The sequence below is a fragment of the Mobula birostris genome, chromosome 5 (assembly GCF_030028105.1).
Source record: "Mobula birostris isolate sMobBir1 chromosome 5, sMobBir1.hap1, whole genome shotgun sequence".
NCBI classification, from domain to species: domain Eukaryota; kingdom Metazoa; phylum Chordata; class Chondrichthyes; order Myliobatiformes; family Myliobatidae; genus Mobula; species Mobula birostris.
The window spans coordinates 80,885,922-80,907,741 of NC_092374.1; the positions used below are offsets into that span (position 1 = coordinate 80,885,922).

Here is a 21,820-nt window from a genome sequence, read left to right on the forward strand (position 1 = left end):
TGTCATCTTTAAGTTTATGCCTTTTGGAAATCAGGTCATCTTTTACTCGCTTAGCTATTCACAGTAACAGAAATTTTGACCAGGGGGTGCCCAAACTTTTGCATGCCACTGTAACTCAAACACACACACACACACACACACACACACACACACACACACACACACACAAATGATAAGATGACACAAGTTTAAAAGTAAACAGTATAACACTTTTGGCACTTCATATGTGATGAGACCTTTGTGGTGGCAGTGTGTTCAGTAGTCTTGCAGCCTTGGGATAAAAGCTGTTCTCATCCTAACATTTCTTGTCTTATAGCCACCTTAACCTCCTGCCTGATGGTAGGGGCCAAAGAGATTGTGCACAGATGGGTGGTGTCATTGACAGTATTAAGGGCCCTACATACGCTGCACTACTGATTGGTGGAAGGAAGACCCCAATGATCTGCTCAGGAGTCCTTGCAATCCTTTGTAGGAATGCGATTGGATGCCTTGCAATTCCCGTATCAGATGGTGATGAGCTGGTCAGGACACTCTTGATGGTGTTCCTGTAAAAATTGGTTAGAATGGGGGGAAGGGGGAAGGCAGACTTGCCTCAATCTCTTTGCTGATAATTGAGGCCATCCAGTTCAGGCTTTATCCTTGTGAACATTCTCTATAATCACATCCTTTCTATAGTATGGTGACCAGAACTGGACACAATGCTCCAAGTGCAGCCCAACCATTTAGGATGATAAATCATTGAAGTTATTGGAACACGAAGAACCTGTTGTGTCCTTGTTGGCCAAAAGTGGATTATTTAGATTAAACAAGAGAAAATTTGTGGATGCTAGAAATCCAAACAACAGACACAAAATGCTGGAGGAACTCAGCAGGCCAGGCAGCATCTATGGAAATGAGTATTGTCGATGTTTCGAGCTGAAATTCTTTTGCAGGACTGGAGAGAAAAAGCTGAGGAGTAGATTTAAAAGGTGGGAAGAGGGGAAAGAGAAACACAAGGTGATAGGTGAAACCTGAAGGGGGAGGGATGAAGGAAAAAGCTTGGAAGTTGATAAGTGAAAGAGACAGAAGGCCATGGAAGGAAGAAAAAGGGAGAGAAGCACCAGAGGGAGTTGCTGGGTGGACAAGATGATAAGGTGAGAGAAGGTAAATGAGATGGGAAATGCTGAAGTAGGGGGGGTGAGGGGTATTGGTGGTGTATAGGGACCTGGTGAACCTGAAATTATTGAAAAGCTACCTCTCATAGCTACCTAGACTATACCTCTTCCCACCCTGTTACTTGTAAAAATGCCATCCCCTTCTCTCAATTCCTCTACCTCCACTGCATCTGCTCTCAGGATGAGGCTTTTCACTCTAGAACGGAGATGTCCTCCTTTCACAAAGAAAAGGGCTTTCCTTCTTCCACCATCAGCACTGTCCTCAAACTGCATCTCTTCCATTTCACACACGTCTGCTCTTACACCATACTCCTACCACCCAATCAGGAATAGGGTTCCTCTTGTCCTCACTTACCACCCCAACAGCCTCCACATCCAGCACATAACTTTCCAAAACTTCCACCATCTCCAATGGGATCCCACCACCAAGCACATATTCCCCCCCCCACCCCATTCTGCTTTCCACAGAGATCACTCCCTACGCGACTCCCCTGTTCATTCGTCCTTCCCCACTGATCTTCCTCCTGCCACTTGCCCTTTCAAGCGGAACAAGTGCTATACCTCCCTCACTACCAATCAGTCCTTCCAGGTGAAGCAACACTTCACCTGTAAGTCTATTGGGGTCATACAGTTCACCTGTAAGTCTATTGTGGTGCTCCCGGTATGGCCTTCTGTATATTGGTGAGATCCGATGTAGATTGGGAGACCGCTTCACCAAGCACCTACGCTCCATCCACCACAAAAAGCGGGATCTCCCGGTGGCCATCCATTTCAATTCCACTTCCCTTGCCCACTCCAATATGTCTATCCATGGCCTTCTCCACTGTCGTGATGAGACCACACTTGGGTTGTAGGAAAAACACCTTGTATTCCGTTTAGGTAGCCTCTAACCTGATTGCATGAACATCAATTTCTCGAACTTTTGGTAACTCCCACAAACCCCCCCCCCCACCACCATTTCCCATCTCCTTTTCCTCCTCTTCACCTTGTCTCCTTGCCTGCCCATTGACTCCCCCTAGTGCTCCTCCCCCCTTTTCTGTCTCTTTCACCTATCAACTTTCAAGCTCTCTACTTCATCCTTCCCCCTTCAGGCTTCACCTACCACCTTGTTTCTGTCTCCCTTCCCCCCACCTTTTAAACTTACTCCTCAGCTTCTTTTCTCCAGTCCTGCCACAATGTCGACAATACTCTTTTCCATAGATGTGGCCTGGCCTGCTGAGTTTCTCCAGCATTTTGTGTGTGTTGCTGCTATTTAGATTAATTCCACTTTCCAACTGTTGGGGACTGTGCAACTTCCAATAATCATCCAAGTGTATTTTTAAATATAATGAAAGTTTCTAGAATTAGTAAAGTAGTGTGAACTAAACCTAGTCTATTTTAAATTTATTTTTTGAAACAATAAAGGACTCAAACAGTGCTCATGGCAAACCACTAAAATTTATGGCTTAATGGAATTCCGGATTTTAGCTGTGATAATAAAAACCTGCTAATATGTGTCCGAATCTGGATGTTGAGTGATGTGGACAGGGTGGTGGCATTAACCCTGTTCTTTAGATGGTGCTCATGAGTTTGGGACATGCTGCCTTGGCAAGGTGCTACAGGATACCACACTGTCTCCATCATGCACTTCGTGTGGGTGAGGTGAATGTTTCAAGTGTCAGACTGTCCACTTTCCCCTGATTGGTGCCAACCTTCCTAATCATCTAAAAGGTTTTCTTATTCAGAACATCAATGCATCTTCAAGTGAATTTGTCCTTTTTTTTGTATTTTTTTTTTGTAAATACAGAAGAGACCAAAACAGAGAAGGATCTGAAATCCAGTACCATAAAGGATGAAAACAAAAGCAATGGGAAGAGAGAGGAGGACAGGATGGAGAAGTGCAAATTCATGTTTAACATTGCTGATGGCGGCTTTACAGGTAAAGCAGATCCCTTTAACTCTTGCATTAACAGGTTGTAACCAGTGAGAACAGATGTATAATATATGGCAGACAAATAGGGAACAAGATGAGGAAGAATATTATTGTGATCTGGTACATTCCTTCTGAGAGGGTTTGAGCAGCGGTACAATAATAACTTTCCAAAAAGGGAAAAAGAATGTATCAAAGGGAGCAGAAAATATTTATGGAATCTATGAAGAGCTAGAGCTTGTTGGATTATATGTATTTTTTTTAAAGGAGTTTTCCTCTTGGAAAATGAAATTGGTTAGACCCTGTCTTAAATATTCTATTCAGTTCTTATTGCACTTCAAGGGGGATGATTTGACCTTGGCAGCTTTGCAGCACAGTTTTGCTAGAATATTATTACTGCTAAAAGGACTACATTGCAAAGTTATAATTCATGTACAATCATAACTATTTTACTGCATTGTAATCCCTCTGATGCAGGTTGAGGACTCTTTTAATTAACGTACATGACAATTCAAACATTCAATTGTCTAGAAATTCTTTCATCTGCTGAAGGCTGGCAGGGAAGGTGGGGTTCCTAGAGGTCAAAATCTGACAATTGGGTAGGTTCAGGGCTCATATCAGGAAGCACTCTTCTACAGAGCAGTGGAAACCTGGAACACCTTCCTTTCCCCTCCATGGTCCTAGAAAAACTGTTGAGTCTGGGCACCAGGTGAAAAATGTCAAAACTGATGTCAAGTCAAGTCACTTTTTATTGTCATTTCGACCATAACTGCTGGTACAGTACACAGTAAAAACGAGACAACATTTTTCAGGACCATGGTGCTACATGAACAATACAAAAACTACACTGAACTATGTAAAAAAAACTACACTAGACATCAGACCTACCCAGAACTGCATAAAGTGCACAAAACAGTGCAGGCATTACAACAAATAATAAACAAGACAATATGCACAGTAGAGGGCGGTAGGTTTATAATTATAAATAAATAGAGGTGTCAGTCCAGGCTCTGGGTATTGAGGAGTCTGATGACTTTGGGGAAGAAACTGTTAGATAGTCTGGTTGTGAGAGCCTGAATACTTCGGTGCCTTTTGCCAGATGGCAGGAGGGAGAAGAGTTTGTATGAGGGGTACGTGGGGTCCTTCATAATGCTGTTTGCTTTACGGTTGCAGCGTGTGGTGTAGATGTCTGTAATGGCGGGAAGAGAGACCCCGATGATCTTCTCAGCTGACCTCACTATCCACTGCAGGGTCTTGCAATCTGAGATGGTGCAATTTCCGAATCAGGCAGTGATGCAGCTGCTCAGGATGCTCTCAGTACAACCTCTGTAGAATGTGGTGAGGATGGGGGGTGGGAGATGGACTTTCCTCAGCCTTTGCAGAAAGTAGAGACGCTGCTGGGCTTTCTTTGCTATGGAGCTGATGTTGAGGGACCAGGTGAGCTTCTCCGCCAGGTGAACACCAAGAAATTTGGTGCTCTTAACGATCTCTACGGAGGAGTCGCCGATGTTCAGCGGAGAGTGGTCATTCCGTGTCCTCTTGAAGTCAACAACCATCTCTTTTGTTTTGTTCACATTCAGAGACAGGTTGTTGGCTCTGCACCAGTCCGTTAGCCGCTGCACCTCTTCTCTGTATGCTGACTCATCGTTCTTGCTGATGAGACCCACCACGGTCGTGTCATCGGCGAACTTGATGATGTGGTTCAAGCTGTGTGTTACAGCACAGTCATGGGTCAGCAGAGTGAACAGCAGTGGACTGAGCACACAGCCCTGGGGGGGCCCTGATGGTGTGATGGTGTTGGAGATGCTGCTTCCAATCCGGACTGACTAGTCAGGAAGTCTAGGATCCAGTTGCAGAGGGAGGTGTTCAGGCCCAGTAGGCTCAGCTTTCCAATCAGTTTCTGAGGAATGATTGTGTTGAATGCTGAACTGAAGTCTATGAACAGCATTCGAACATGCGTGTCTTTTTTGTCCAGGTGGGTGAGGACCAGGTGGAGGGTGGTGGCAATGGCGTCATCTGTTGAGCGGTTGGGACGGTACGTGAACTGCAGGGGGTCCAGTGAGGGGGGGCAGTAGGGTCTTGATGTGCCCCATGATGGGCCTCTCGAAACACTTCATGATGATGGATGTGAGTGCAACAGGATGGTAGTCGTTGAGGCAGGACTCTGAGGATTTCTTTGGCACAGGGACGATGGTGGCAGCCTTGAAGCACGTTGGAACGATGGGGCTGCTCAGGGAGATATTGAAGATGTCAGTGAGAATCTCACCTAGCTGGTCTGCGCGTCCTCTAAGCACCCTGCCAGGAATATTGTCTGGTCCAGCAGCCTTCCGTGGGTTGACCCTGCACATGGTTCTCCTCACATTGGCAACGGTAAGACACAGTACCTAGTCGTTTGGAGGAGGGGTGGTCTTCCTCGCTGCCACGTCATTTTCTGCCTCAAACCGAGCATAGAAGTTATTCAACGCATTTTGGGAGGGAGGCATCACCAGCACAGGCAGGTGGTGTTGTCTTGTAATTGGTGATATCCTGAATGCCCTTCCACATGCGCCGCGTGTTGGCGCTGTCCTGGAAGTGGCTGTGGATTCGCTGGGTGTGTGCATGCTTTGCCTCTCTGATGGCCCAGGACAGTTTGGTCCTTGCTGTTGTTAGGGCTGCCTTGTTGCCTGCTCTGAAGTCGGAGTCATGGGTCCCCAGCAGTGCACTCACCTCCGCGGTCATTCATGGCTTCTGGTTAGCGCATGTAGTGATGGTCTTAGTCACAGTGACGTCATCAATGCGCTTGCTGATATAGCTAGTCACTGATGCCGTGTGCTCCTCTAAGTTGGTAGAGTCGCCATCGGTTGCAGCCTCCCTGATCATGTGCCAGTCAGTGTGCTCAAGGCAGTCTTGAAGAGCAGAGATGGCTCCAACTAGCCAGGTTTTCACCTGCTTCTGAATTGGTCTGGAGCACCTGATGCTGGGATAAGCATTACAGAGATGTGGTCTGAGTAGCCGAGGTGGGGACGGGGCTCTGCCTGGTACACATCGGGGATGTTTGTGTAAACAAGGTCCAATGCATTCGCCCCTCTCGTTGCAAAGTCCACATACTGGTGGAATTTGGGGAGCACTGACTTAAGGCTCGCGTGGTTACCATCACCGGTGACAATAAACAGTCTATCAGGGTGTGCGTTCTGCAGTTCGCTAATAGCCCCATACAGTTCACAGAGCGCCTCCTTAACATTAGCGCTGGGGGGAATGTACACACCGACTATAAGGACAATGGTGAATTCCCATGGTAAATAAAATGGTCTGCATCTAACAGTCACAAACTCCAGTAGTGATGAGCAGTATCTTGAAACCAGCACAGAGTTCTTGCACCATTCCGTATTGATGTAAACACATAAGCCACCACCGCGAGTCTTACTGGAGAGAGCTGCATCTCTGTCTGCTCGAAACAGGACGAGCCCGTCCGGCTGAATGGCGACGTCTGGGATTCCATCAGAGAGCCACGTTTCTGTGAAGACATACGCACAGCAGACTCTGTACTCCCGCTGAGTATTTCGTTGGAGTCGGATGTAGTCCAATTTATTGTCCAGGGAGCGGACATTGGAGAGCAGAATGGATGGGAGAGCCGGCTGGTTAGGGTTTGCTTTTTGCCTGGCACGGACTCCTGCCCACTTGCCTCGCTTCTGTTTCCTCGCACGCCACCTACAATGTCTCTGCCTCTGGCCACCGGCGTCAGGCGACTCCGAGGACTATAGGCCCGATACCCTCAGAAAGCCGAGGTCGCGTAATTTAACTAGCAGATCTTCATGAAGATTTGTTTTTGGGCGATCTCCATATTGTAGCAGTATCTGGCGATGGTAGATAGTAACTCTGTTATCCATGTGCCCTAATCAAAAATTGTGCCTTAAAATTAAACTAAAAAATTAAATTAAAGAAACAGCAGATCTGAAAGGCCACCTGCTGCCGTACCGTGCTGCTGATGTGCCTAAATACTCAGTTGCTAGCACTTTTTTTTCTTGGTGCTATTGAAAATTAAACCAGAATAAGCTGCAGTTTGGGGCTGATTCATGGCAGCGCAGGGTGATTTCATCTTCTTTGGAAAGTTACTTTTGAGTACTGAAGAAGGGAGCTTGGACCATGTTGTACTGAGGCCTATCATGCCTGCTTCTGGTAAGATGACAGCACGCTCAGACGCAGCAGCTTCTACGGGGCCAACCAAAGGTGTCATTGTCTTTTTTTTAATGTATTTGTTTCGACTGCAAAACCGTGCTGGACATTATGAACTTAAAGAACTGCAGGTCTACGCCATCACCAAATTGTTCACTGCTGGAGAAACTGAAGGATTTGGACGGTGCAGATTACGTACCTGCCTGTGTCAGAGAGGTGTTGGTGCACGAAAGTGGTGTGCAATCTAACAGCGAGTGATTGTCTTAGTGGCTTTTCTTGTAATCACAAGACTGACCCTGTAGGACATTGGCAATGTGGGATGCTGCAAGTCTCATTCTCTGTTTTATAAGCAAGTGGTGGGGAAGCTGCCTGGCCTCAGTCATAGCGAGGACTTGGCCTCAGACTGCAATGTTGCCTGTTTGCAGCCACCTAGGACTGGGATGTCAGTGTGCTGCACTGGACTGCCGAAGGTGGTATGATGCAGCATTCGTGCTAGGAGTTAGCACTCAGCAGAAGACAAGATTTATTATGTTTGACTGCCGATTGCTGTAATATTCAGGGACTTGGACTATATTTTTGTATGAGACTATATTTTATAGTTATCTTGTATGTGCCATGTATGATTGTTAGTACTCTGTTTTGCACTTTGGCCCTGGAGTAACACTATTACCGAGATTGGTGGAATTGTGGGTAGTGTAGGAGACTGGCAAAGAATACAGCGTGATGTAGATCAATTGCAGATGTGGGCTGAGAAATGGCAGATGGAGTTTAACTCAGATAGATGTGAGGTGTTGCTCCTTGGTAGGGCAAACACAAGGAGACAATACACTGTTAAGTGCAAGTTCCTTAACAGTGGTACTGAGCAGAGAGATCTTGGGGTCCAAGTTCATAGCTCCTTGAAAGTGCCTACACCGGTCAATAGGGTGGTTAAGAAGGCTTATGGGATGCTTGTTTTTATTAATCGAGGAGTTGAGTTCAAAAGTCAAGACATTATGTTGCAACTGTATAAAACTCTGGTTAGGCCACATTTGGAGTATTGCATATAGTTCTGATCTCAACTATAGGAAGGATGTTGAGGCTTCGGACAAGGGCAGAAGAGGTTTACCAGGATGCTACTTGGATTAGAGGGCATGTGCTATCATGAGAGGCTGGATAAGATTCTGATAGCCATAGACAGAGTAGACTGGAAGTATCTGTTTCCCAGGATAGATATATCTAATATCAGAGGACATGCATTGAAGGTGAGAGGGGATAGATTGAAAGGGGATGTGAGGGGCAAGTATTTTACTCAGAGTGGTGGATACCTGGAATGAGCTGTCTGGTATGGTGGTAGAGGCAATACATGAGAGGCTTTTAAGAGACGTTTGGATAGGCACATGAATATGACGAAGATGGAGGGATATGAACATGGTCTAGGTAAGAGAGAGTGTTTGGGTGTTTTTGATTTGCCTTTTTAGCTGGTTCGGCACAACATTGTGGGCAAAGGTCCTGTTCCTATGCTAATACTGTTCAATGTTCTGGCTGTATTCATGTATGATTGAATGACAATTAAACTTGAACATAGGACACTCCTGTTAATTATCATTATGTAAAAACCGATATGATGTCAGGATAAATTATCTGTGTTGTATCTTTCAAAGAACAAAATATTCCTTGTTCATATCCATTATATTTTCCTTTTAAGGTGAACAAATTATACAGTGGGAACTTTGAACATTTTGACTGATTTTAATATTTTCTTTTCATATGTATTACCTGACTTAAACCCGACCCAAAACAATCTGCTGGTGTCTTCATCCCTACTGAATCAGACACCACCCCCACCGTGTTCAATGCCTCACATCTCCCTTTATCAAATAAAGTGCTCGATAATCATGGCCCCACCCCATCACATTTTTTTTTCTCCACCAATGTGTGCTGTTCTTTGGGCTGTAAAACCAGTGAAGTTTGCTGGAATGTTGACACTGAGTCAACAGGTTGCTGATCTAAGGCCCCAACCGTTCCCAGTTTATCTTGTGGCTAACCTCCCAAGCCTGGCCTCGAGAAGAGGACCAGAGAGTGTCTTGAAACATGGAAGGTGCAAAATTGGATCTCTCGAAGCTGAGACTTTGGTTACCACTGATTGTTTGAAAGTAGAGTAGAATTTCTGGGTTATGGATTATCATTATGCAAGGGGATTAACGGTCCAGATGCCAACTGGTGTACAGCAAAGATATTGAATAGCACAAAGCATATGGGATGAATGACTGTCTCCTGTTCCTGGCAGAGAACATTAAGGAAATTTGGAGGGGCGGGGGGGGAGAGGTGGAATCAGCAAGGGCTGTGCTGCAGCTTGCTATCTGATGTCCTCTGCTGGGCAATGCTTCCTTTTCCAGTGATCTTACCTAGAGGCCAGCTGACGTGATGCTGGCTGAAAAGGGAAATATGATTGCTTCACTAATGCTTTTGCACAGACGGTGATGACTACCTCTCTTTACAGAGCTTCATACCCTGTGGCAGAACGAGGAGAGGGCTGCAATATCTTCTGGAAAAGTGTCTGAGATCTGGCACCGCCGTCATGACTTCTGGCTGCTCTCTGGTATTGTTGTGTATCCTTTTGCTACCAACAATCTCTGAGGTATTCCATGCTAGGTATAACACATCAGTAGACATTTTAACTGTTTATGATTAATGAATTAGCTGAGGGTAAATCTTCTTAAACGCTGTGCTGTAAAGGGCTTCTATGACGTGCAGCACAATTAAAGATTAAAGCACCGTCTACATAAAATCGGAGATCTAGTGTTCCCTGTTGAAAGGTTGGTTGTCTCAGCAATCAAATCCTGCTTTGATGTCCTAACTGTTGCTGTTGCACCTTTGAGGAGATACTGGTTGTTACTTTAGAAATCCAAACTCATCGCTATTTCACTACAAAATATGAGACCATTCAGTCCGTTGAGTTTATGGTAGTTACAGAACAATTTACAAGGATGTTGCTAGGACTGAGTTATAAGGAAAGTTTGAATAGATTAGAACTTTATTCCTTAGAACATAAAAGATTGAGGGGAGATTTAATAGAGGAATACAAAATTATGAGGTGTATAGTGGGGCAGCATGGTAGCATAGTGGTTTTCACAAGGCTTTACAGTACCAGCGACCCAAGTTCAATTCCTACTGCTGCCTGTAAGGAGTTTACATGAATTTCCTCTGGCTGCTCTGGTTTCCTCCCACAGTCCAAAGACTGTGGATATTGAATTGGTGATTGTAAATTGTCCCATGATTAGGCTCAGGTTAAATTGGGGGATTGCTTGGTGGTGTGGCTCAAAGGGCCAGAAGGGCTTATTCTGTGCTGCATCTCAAAAAATAAATTGAATAAATAAAAATAGAGTAAGAGCAAGCAGGCTTTTTTCCCCACTGAGATGAGACTATAATTAGAGGGCATTCGTTAAAGGTGAAAAGTGAAATGTTTACAGGAAACATGAGGGGAAACTTCACTCAGTGGGTGGTGAGAGTGTGGAACAAGCTACCAGTGCAAGTGGTGGATGCAATTTTGATTTTAGTGTTTAAGAGAAGTTTGGATAGGACATGAATGGGAGAGTTTGGAGGGCTCTGGATCGAATGCACATCATTGGGACTAGGCAGTTTAAAAGGTTTGGCACAGACTAGATGGACTTGAAGGGCCTGTTTCTGTGTGTAGTTCTCTGATTCTAATTTTTGTTTTCCCACTAATTTTCCCTATAAAGCTCTCCCCACTTTCCAGTCAATCTTGCCACTCACCCATACTAGAGGCAGTTTAAAGCAGCCAATTAACCCACCATCATAGGGATGTAGGAGGAAACTGGAACAGCCAAGGGGAAACCCCTGGTCATGTAGAACATGCAAACTCCACACAGACAGACACTGCACCAGAGATTGGCACTATGTCCAATAAACTAGAACGAAAAATGCTCATTTTGTGTGGGCTCTGCTCTTCTCGCTCTGCTGCCTTTTGTGAGTGGGCTGCCAGTTTCTGCAGATGTTTGGAAAGGAAATGTCCCTTAACCTTTATCAGCTATGGATATGCCCGGTGGCAGGACATTCAGAACGATGCACGCTTTGCCATCATCAATGAGCCCTTCAAGCTGGAGGTGAACAAAGGAAACTTCCTGGAGATGAAGAACAAGTTTTTGGCCCGGCGGTTTAAGGTGAGCAACCTGTAGGAAAGGAATAAATCTTGCCAGTGTACTCCTCTTCACACTGTTTGCTGTTTTTTGTTTATAGGTAATTGTCCCTAAACTTTTCACACAATGAATACCTTTTACTGGTGTGATTTCTGCTGTGATAGTACAGTATATCAGTTAATTTATGTACAGAAACGTGCATCATATTTCCAGACAGTGTGGAGGCCATTCAGCAGAACAGACTTAATGGGCCAAATGGCCTAATTCTGCTCCTATGCCTTGTCTTTCAAGACTATGCAGTCATATTCCCTCACGATTTTCTCCTCTTCTCTTCTTGTTACCATCTCACCATCTAGGGGTAATTTTCATTGGCCAGTTAACCCACCAACTGTCACGTCTTTAGGGTAGTGTTATTGAGTATGGAAGTCCATTTGGCCAACCACGTCCACACAGAGCAGTGGGAATCCATCTGTATTGATTCCATCTTCTAGCATTTGGTTTATGCTCTTCAATACATAGGCAATTCATGTGTTCATCCTAATGTCTTATAAATATTGTCAGCAACTCTGCTTCTACCACTCTCTCCGGCAGCGTTTCCAGGTACGCGCCATTCTCCTGATGATAAAGGAGCCCCTTAGATTCAAAGTACATTCATTATCAAAGTATGTATACAACCGTGAAATTAATCTTCCCCACAGACAGTCATGAAACCAACCTGTTCAAACAAAAACATCAAACATCACCCCCCACCACGCATCAAATTAAAAAACACCAAGTGAAAACACAGAACATAAAACACAAAATCAAAAGGCTTATTTCAGCGCAGGTCAGCTCGGTGTTCTTTATCTGCAGGCCACCTCCATTCAAAAATTCCCCAAAACTATTAACAAAAAAGAGTGACTAGAACTAGAAACTAGATCATATCATAAACCTGAATGACAGTCCAAATCTACAATCTGTGTCGATTAAACTTTGCTATGACACCATCCGCCAACAGCATCGAGGGAAAGAGAGATCACTTGAATGCAAGGGAGCAGCAAGAGAGAGATCTCCGCTAAATCTCCTGCTGCTTACCCTAACTGTATCCTACCATTTTATTTGCTGTGATACAGGGAAAAGATTCCTACAGGCTGCCCTTTTTATGCTCCTCATCAGTAGTATTCCCTCTTAACCTCATCACTCCAGGGAAAGTAGTCCCAGTCTCTCCTCATAACTAAAACACTCCATTTTCACTAACATCCTGGTGAGCTGACTCTGTACCCCTTCCTGTGCTATCACATCTTTCCTATAGTGTGATGACCAGCGTTGCACACGGTACTGCAGTTATGGGAGGCAACCAGGGCATCTGGAGGAAACCCATCCAGTCACAAAGAGAAGGTGGATACTCCACACTGATAACACAGGAGATTGGTTTGCCTGAGCTGTGAGACGGCTGTATTGCTAGCTGTGTCACAGTGTCAGCTGTGTTACCTTGTGTCATAAACACCAATGGCATCTCTGGGTATTGCCTCCTTGCCTGTAGTCACCATGGAATATTTTATTTCCATTGAAAATGCAGAGGGCTTTTTTAATATTTCTCTAACAAGACAGCAACTCGATAACAGCCTGCCCTTATGACTGTTCTAGGAGTATCCGTTTGGTAATGTGCTCAGTGGGTTGAATCTGTTACCTTCTAACTAACTACTGAACTGTGGTTAATACTGTCAATGAGTGAAATAAGACTGCTGGTCTATGTTACATTCCATTCTCAGTTATACATGGAAGACCATTAGGGACATACTGTAGATGAGGTGAATACACAGTCTTTCTCCCAAGGAAGGGGAACTAAAAACTAGGAGGCATGGTTTTAAGGTGACATATTAAAGATTTAAAAGGGACCAAAAGGGCATCTTCGTAGCTTGGTGCATATATAGAATGATCTGCCAGGGAAAGTGGTTCAAACAGATCCAAGTTCATAGCGCCTTGAAAGTGGCTACAAGGTCGATAAGGTAGTTAAGAAGACTTATGGAATGCTTGTTTTTATTAATCCAGGTGTTGAGTTCAGAAGGCAAGAGGATATGTTAACTCTGGTTAAGCTACATCTGGTCGTCTCACTATAGGAAGGGTGATGTTGAGGCTTTGGAGAGGGTACAGAAGAGGTTTGCTAGGATGCTTCCTGGGTTAAAGGGCATGTGCTATCATGAGAGGCTGGACAAACTTGGGTTATTTTCTCTGGAGTGGCAGAGGCAGTGGGCAGATCTGATAGAGGTTTATAAGATTACTAGACGACCGGGTGACCCGTTGGGGCACCCTTTGAGAGAAAGGTAGTGCAGTCTGATGTGATGTGCTTTGGAAATTAAAGAAGAAAAACTCAGTTTATTAAAGAAGAAAGATGCGTAGCAAGACAAATATAGCTCCTCCTTGTTTAACGAAGGACACTTTTGATGACAACATTTCTGGTTGATCTGCCACCCTTCAAGGGTACTCCAACGTTTTCATTTCTTTTTCCCCAGCTTAAAGCCACATACAGCTGACCATGCTGGAATACCGGTTTCTCCAAATAAACCAACACATTCTCCATGGTTTGGCCTTGCGCCTTCTGTATAGTCATAGCAAAGCATGACTGTATCGGGAACTGACTCCGCTGACGAGGGACATCTTCCCGTTCTGATAAATTGAGAGTAATTCTTGGGATCATGGCAATGTCATTTTTGAACACACCAATGTTTATCTTTGCTACGGCGAGATTGTTGTGCGGTTCTTCCATCATTCATGGATTTGGCCTTGAATAATCACAGAAGGATTCGAACTATTCCTAGTTGGAGGGACTTCTTTGGCACCAAAGGATGTCATTTGGAAGAGGCAATTGTATTGTCTGATGTTCTTCCTGAACTCATTTGCAATAGGTTCATCATTGCAGTATAAATTGAGGAGTTCATTAGGTAGAGGCTGCAAATTGTCTATCCTGATCTTTCCCTCCATACAGCAGAAATTTGCGGTTTCTCCAGTGAATAGGAAGGCACGACAGTGAGGACATACTCTGGTCATCGTACCAACATCAGCAGAAATGTTATGCCGTGCGAGTCATACATTTTGCCTTGCTTTTTCTCTGTCGAGGTATTGTTGTTGAAAGTGGCCATTGTCGTCTTAAGCAACACTCGCAATAATTTCTCTTTGCCACATATTCTTGAGTTGATCTTCCCTTTTCTCCTCTGTCTCTTCCTCTCTCCTCCTCTTTTGCCTGTTTTTGTCATTCTGGAGGCACACAGCCCTTTCATCCTTCGTCTCTTCATCTCTTCTACCATTTGTTCTTTCTCTCTGATCCTGGAGTCATGCGGCCCTGGCCTAATCTGATTCTTGTTCTCTCCTCCTTCTGTGCCTATTGTCATTTTGGAGACGTGCTTGCCTCTCCTCCTCTGTCTCTTCTTCTCTCATCTTTTTTGTTCTGACTCTGATCCTGGAGTCATGCGGCCCTGGCCTCATCTGATTCTTCCTCTCCCTCTCCTTGCCGCTTCCCGACGACATTTGGCGTCATCTCTTGACCATAATGTCCCCCTTTCCACAGCATAATTAGGCTGTTCATATTTTTTTTTACCCTAATGCTTGATAGAAGATACGAAGCAGTAACACCAAAGCCTCCAGGATGCTGATTTTTCTTGATGATGTGGTTGGCGCTGTCCTAAATGGACGTGATAGCCCTGCCCTTTTGCTGCGGTTGGTGTCGCTGCTGTGAGCATCGTGAGGCGCTGCTGAGGCTGGCCGTGTACATGCATTGTGGTGTCGCATCACGGTTTCCATTAAAGCTGGAATCAGCGCAGGTTGTGGAAAGCGGAGCCTGTTGATTGACGAGTGAGCAATTTTATACGAATATATAACCCTGAACTTTGCATGCATTCTGTAAGTTAGCACATTTTAAATCGATTTAGTCAAAAAAAAAGTGCCGCTGTAATGCACCATTTGGGCTAATTGGAGGTCACAAACAGAGCATGAGAATTTTAGTAGTTTATAGATGAAAAGCATAGATTGAGTAGACGAGGAGTATCTGTTTCCCAGTATAGAAATGTTTAATACCGGAGGGCATCATTGGATGTGAGCGAGGGTAGGTTCAAAGGGAATGTGCGGGTTAAGTTTTTTACTCAGTGGTGGATGCCTGGAGTGGTAAATACATTGGGGCCTTTAAAACACATTTAGATAGGCACATGGATGTAAGGAAGATGGAGGGATATGAGCATGGTGTAGGTAGGCAGGATTAGTGTTTGGGTGTTTTTGATTTGCTTTTTAGCTGGTTCAGCTCAATATTGTGGGCCGAAGGGCCTGTTCATATGCTCTCTTCTATATTTAATAACGTGTAAAATACTTTTTAATAAGCACATGGATAGGCAACGTTCAAAGAAATATAGGCCAAGTTTGGCAAATATAACATGTGGTGGACACCATGGATTAGCCCAGGCACTTTGGGCTGAAGGATCTGTTTCCATGCTGTATGACTGTGTTGCTGTCTATTGATGCAATAACCCTCTGAAGTGTTATACACCTAACTTTCTTTCCTGCTGTAGCTCCTGGAACAGGCTCTGGTAATTGAGGAGCAACTGCGGAGGGCAGCTTACCTGAACATGACACAGGACGCTAACCATCCAGCAATGGCCCTCAATACCCGCTTTGCAGAGGTAGAGTGCCTGGCAGAGAGTCACCAACACCTTTCCAAGGAATCACTGGCCGGAAACAAGCCTGCAAATGCTGTTCTGCATAAAGGTCAGTGCAGAGTCATACCTTACACTTAAATGAAGCGGTGAGCTTGGATTTACATCACATTTTTTGTCACATCATATGTCCCAAGTTGATGACAACTATTGAAGCATTATATGGAAATAAACCTGAAAAAAATTAGTTATAAAATAAGAATTGCATCAGCCACTCTTTACACAGTAGGGTTCAACAAGCAGCAACGTTCTGGCAAGGACATGCAAGGAAAATGCTATGGTCTTTCGAAGAATAGCCTTGAGATCATTTGCATCTGCATGAGAACACAGCTTAATGTTTTATCTAAGACACAAACGGAGCACTCACTTGGTATTTAACATGAGTGTCAGTCAGCATTGTATAGTAAAGTCTCTGGACCTCAAACCCAACAAGTGGACTCCAAGACCAGTGCAATTTTCACTGACACATCTGACACCTTCTGATCAGTTTGTTCGTTTCTCTTGGACCTGGCACATGAAAGTGTAAAACAGTTCCTCATCTTCAGTTGGTAGTCACTGCTGAATGGAGAGAGAATCTGGTGAGCAAGGTGGTTGAACTTAGAGCATTGATCAGCACATGAGAATGCAATAGACTGGTCTAAAGATTTAAAACTCATGGGATCCAGGGCAAGTTGCCAAATTGGATGCCCGTTGCTTTGGTACTATGAGGCAGAAGATGATGATGGAGGGTTGCTCTTGTGACAGTGCGTCACAAGGTCTTTTGGCTACGAATATAGGGGCTATAATTAATTAACAAGCTTGCAAATAGTTGAAAAAAATTGGTGTTGAGGAGGATAACTGAATGTTCCAGGATATTATCAGTCAGTAATGACAAATGGAAAGTGAGTGGGTAATAAGGTTAGGACATGCACCAGGGAATATTAAGAAACATTTTGAGCTCCCTGAAGGTGGCAATACAAATTGATGAGTGGAGAAGCAGGCATTATTAAACATTCTGAAACATTGGGTAGGCCATAACTGGCGCATTGCCTGTAGAAAGGATGTGATTGTACTCAAGGGATGCAGGACGGTGTTGTTCAGAGGAGAGAGAGAGATGCAGTTTTCAGGAGAGTCTGTCCATTTTCATTTGTAGAGCAGGCTGAAAGGAGGCCTGTTACACAAAGACTGAGAGGCAATGACAGGGTAGACAACCATAGCTGAGATACCTAAAACTGGAGGCCAGAGATTTAGGATAAGGGTTGAGAACCTTCTCACCCACAGGGTGACTGGAATGTGGAGCATTTTAAAAGTATCTGGATGAGTGCTTGAATTGCGAAGATGTTGACAGCTACAGACCAAGAGCAGCATAGATGTGTACCTGATGGTTTTGGATTCACATAGCTTTCTGTTTTTAAGTGGGGACTAGTTTAATCTCTTCTCTAAATACTCCCACAGTGGTTACATATAATATCACCACCCTGGCACCATTTGTGTGTGAAGGCGATCTCTATTGCTCCCTGATATGGCAGCTGCAGCTTGTAGAGAGTTCAGGAGAAAGGTTACTTTTCTTTTGGAAGTTGCTTTACACCATGTCTGCCCCCTTTTATTTAAAATTGTGACTGGTTAAAACTCTAGTGCCGAGGAACTGCCTAATTTCAACCAGCTTCTCACTCTTATTGTCTCCCAGTTCTAAACCAATTGGAAGAGCTGCTGAGTGACATGAAAGCAGATGTGACCCGCCTCCCCTCCACGCTGTCGCGAGTCCCACCAATAGCCGCTCGCCTCCAGATGTCAGAGCGCAGCATCCTCAGCCGATTGGCCAACAAGGGAACAGAATCCACAAATACGCCGGTAAATCTCACATTGTCTTCCCTTTCTGACCATTCCTCCAACTTTGAATACATCAGCCCCTTCTGCAAAGGCTATATAGATGTTTGTGTACATATCAGTTATGTAACCAATTCATTAACAGTAAATGTTCACACACACAACATATCAGGCAACAGCTGAGCTCAGTGTAATGTGACCATGATTTTTCCTCTCTGATCTCATTCTTTTTTAATCCCTCTGCTTCACCCCATTGCAATTCTCCACATAGACCTCTTTACCACTAAGCAGGTTCTCTTGTGTTTCCCTTGATATTTCAGTATTTTGTCACACTAGACAAATGTCCCCAAATTAATTCATTTGCAAAGATAAACTGGCTTTCATAGATTCAGACTTAGACCTACAAATCCATAAAAAAAATCCACTTGAAGGGTAAAGGAGCTTTTCTTTGCATTTAAATTATGCAGTACCCACACTGGTAGTGTCTGATGGGACAGTGTGGAGAGATCTTTGCTCTATCTAACCCACATATCATTCCCAGCATTAGGATATTTTGTGAAATATAAACTTCAATCATGATTGCTAACTATTAGGAATTCCTGGACCTGAGCAATCACAGGTTCTAGTGTGTATGCAAAGTAAAAATAGTGGTTTGCAATGTCTTGTTCGCGTGAATTCCTGTGGGACATTACTCAACGCTGATTGAAGTGCGGTATTGGTGATCCACTCATTCTCTCAGCTTGTTGCTGTAGTTGTTTAAGTCTAACTATCTATCTAATTATATAATAAAAAATAAAATCACATTGTCACATTTATGTGGAATTTGTTTTTGTATTCTAGACCTTTCCACCAGGTCCGTACACAACATCTCAAACTTTCGGTGGCTCTTTTGGGCCACCTGCACCTGTGAGCGCACCAGGCGGCCCGATGAATTTCAGTCAGGTGCCAGGAGGCTCCTTCGTAACAGGTTAGTGACACTGTGGCATTTGTGACATCCATCTGTTTAACTCTCCTTTGACTGGGATATAATAGGCATATGCAAAGGGGACTTCAACGAGTTGTATCTGTATGTCCATACTCTTGGAGTTGAAGGACTTGGGAGGGCTTCTGGGCAGATTAAGTGTCAGCCTTGCTCGGCTTCTCACCAGTTTATTGGGTAAGGTACATCAGTGTTGGTCCTGAAGGGCAGGAGATCTTTAAGGTCTTGCACGGTAAGGAGCCCCTGCTTGCATGAAATACATCTCCATCCAGAGTTTGTGGCTCCAGCTCCAATCTGCTCGCAGGGCTTGTTGGGGTTGGGAGTTAAAATCATCTCCTGATTCAGATGCTACCAATCAGTTAAAGCTTTGTCTTACCTTCATGGATAGGCGGGAGCCTGAGAACGCCATGCTCTGCAAGTCAAGCTGAGGGCTAAACAGCATCTCATTGTGTACGGTTTGCTGGGTGCAGAGAGCACTATGTATAAGACACTGAAGCCGTACATTGTTGCTTGACATTGGCCTGGTGCTGAGGTGACCAATGTCACCTTGGCAGACACCAGAGAAGAAAATATGTCAGGTCTTTGGGCAGGAGTGTGGTGGGTGGATGGGCAGGAGTTACTGTGTAATTATCTGACTGCCATGCAGCAGAACCATCCTTTCTGGATGTTGTCCTCACTAAGCGACTAGATAAGCACTGCACCAAAGGCACTGACCTCAACAAAATGCCTTTCAGGACAATGAGGAGCATACCTCAGGATAGATGAGGGTGAGACTTTGTAGATGATAGCAGTGTCACAACAAAGCAAGCATATCAGCCAGTGTGTGTGTAACACGTTGACTGTTTCACGCATGGATACTGCAAGGATTCATAAAGATGGTCAGATAATGGCCCATTGAGGGTTTACAAATTGCTGTGTTGCTGAAGTGGAATCATCAATGTCTCAGTCCCTGCATGTGGTTTGTTGCATCTAGTATATAATGTATGTGCCTGGCAAGATTAGACACAAAGCTGAATCTCTCCCAGAACTGGTATTTGTGTATTCAGTAAGAAACAGGTTTGCCTAATTCCAGATAAAATTGCTGATCTGTACTGAAAAGATATTTAACTTGGAGAAGAGGTATGGGAGAGTACAGGCATTATAATGAAGTTGGCTAGGATGCAAGCTAGCTTCCTGAAAGATGTGTGTACAGATTTCAGTGATTATATGCTGTCTTCTCACAGCATTCAGGCTCTGGTTATTCTCACAGCCTAGCTGTTGGGATTGAGGAAAGCAGATAATAGAAACACAGTAAATGGTTGAAATTAAGACCTGAAATGATATCTACATCATCCATTGTCCGTTATTACTGGAAACTGGTACATACAATATATACTCTGTGGAGATTAACTGTGCATGATATTTATAAAGTGACAGCCCAGTCTCCAAACACTTGACTTTAATACACTGGACAAACTATTCTTGTCATTCAGCCTACCTAGGCCTCATTAATTTCTATCTTTGGACTGTATAGGGCAGTATGGTTTTCAACAAGGTGTCTGTCGAGAGTGGCACAGTGTGATCACATTGTTGATTGGGCTGGAGTAAGTCCTTTTGTTAGAGGTAGTATTTCAGTACATCCCTTTCCAAAAGTCAGTTCCATGTGAACTTTCTCCTAATTTATTTCAAGGGCAGATTTACCTGTGTGGGTTCGGTATCCGGATCCCAATGTAGGTTTTCCAACCCTAAAACTGTGTTTTCAGTATCCCCAACGTCTCCATGTGGGTTTATCAACCCCAAAACTGTGTGGGTTCTGTTCACCTATTGTCCCCATGTGGGATTATCAACCCCAAAATTGTGTGGGTTCAGTATCCCCCCCCCCCCCCCCCGTAGGGATTATCAACCCAAAAAGTGTGTGAGTTCAGTATCCCCATCATCCTCATGTGGGATTATCAACCCCAAAACTGGGTTCAGCAACTCCATTCTCTTCATGTGGTATTATCAACCCCAAAACTGTGTGGGTTCAGTATCACCACCCCCTTGTGGGATTATCAACCCCAAAACTGTGTAGGTTCCTTTCCCCATTGTCCTTGTGTGGCATTATTAATCCCAAAACTGCAGTTAGTCTGACGTATAATTGCCACATCCAAAGCGCAGACAGGCCATTTAATCCATGCCAGGGACCTGTGTCAGTTGTATGTCAACTCACCAGTGTTTCTGTACAAGACACTCACACTCCAGTGTTAATCTGGCTTGCACTTACAGATTTCCGTTGTATCTGCCTTAACTACTCAGTGTGATAATAAATTCTACAGGTTTCATCAATCAACATTACTTCTTTTTGGATTAACCTACAATAACAATTTTCTCAACACTTACACCATTAAACCCTTACAATCTTTACAAATCAAAACTGTCACCCTTTAGTCTTGCCAGTGGACAAGAACTCCACCCATTCAGATCACCCAGCCATTTACCCTTCTCCCTTTTTTGATTAAAATGTGTGCACAAATTTGTGTGTTGTTTTGCCTCCTTACTCTTGCAGTTGATCTCATTCCTTCCCACATCCATCTATATTTCGATCCATGAGTCATCTGAGATGAGTTCCTTTCCATTAGTCCATTGGAATTGGGCCCATTTTATTCACTCGTCTATGCTGACAGTGATGCCACTCTACGCTAATCTCGTTTGCTGACATTAGACCCGTATCTTTCTAAGCCTTTCCTGTCTGAAGACCTGTCTAAATTCTTTTTAAATGCTCCTTCTGCCAGCTTGTTCAAGATAACTACCACACTGTGTGGGAAATCTTGCCCTCAGATCTCCTTTTAAACTTTTCCCTTCTCAGCTTAAACCTGTGTACTCTAGTTCTACGTTCTCCTGTGCAAAGAAAAATATCTATGCTATATCTGCCAACTCATAATTTCATGAACCTCTAAAGTCTCCTGTGCTCTAGTGAGAGAAAACGTAGTTTATCCAGTCTCTCCTTACATTTTCAGTCCTTATTTTTGATGAACCTACATTGCTCC

At 44.1% G+C, this 21,820-nt stretch overlaps 1 protein-coding gene across 4 annotated transcripts in view; it reads left to right on the plus strand.

Moving 5' to 3' along the window:
- chd3 (chromodomain helicase DNA binding protein 3) overlaps positions 1-21,820 on the plus strand; it is a 130,815-nt gene that overhangs the window by 99,581 nt on the left and 9,414 nt on the right. For 3 of the 4 annotated variants that reach the window (XM_072258256.1, XM_072258259.1, XM_072258258.1), the window contains 6 exons: positions 2,941-3,072; positions 9,695-9,803; positions 11,243-11,375; positions 15,887-16,082; positions 17,697-17,860; positions 18,677-18,803. In XM_072258256.1, the coding sequence (XP_072114357.1) occupies positions 2,941-3,072; positions 9,695-9,803; positions 11,243-11,375; positions 15,887-16,082; positions 17,697-17,860; positions 18,677-18,803 (861 nt within the window). The remainder of the gene's footprint in view (positions 1-2,940; positions 3,073-9,694; positions 9,804-11,242; positions 11,376-15,886; positions 16,083-17,696; positions 17,861-18,676; positions 18,804-21,820) is intronic. The other variant, XM_072258260.1, reaches the window with a different exon arrangement.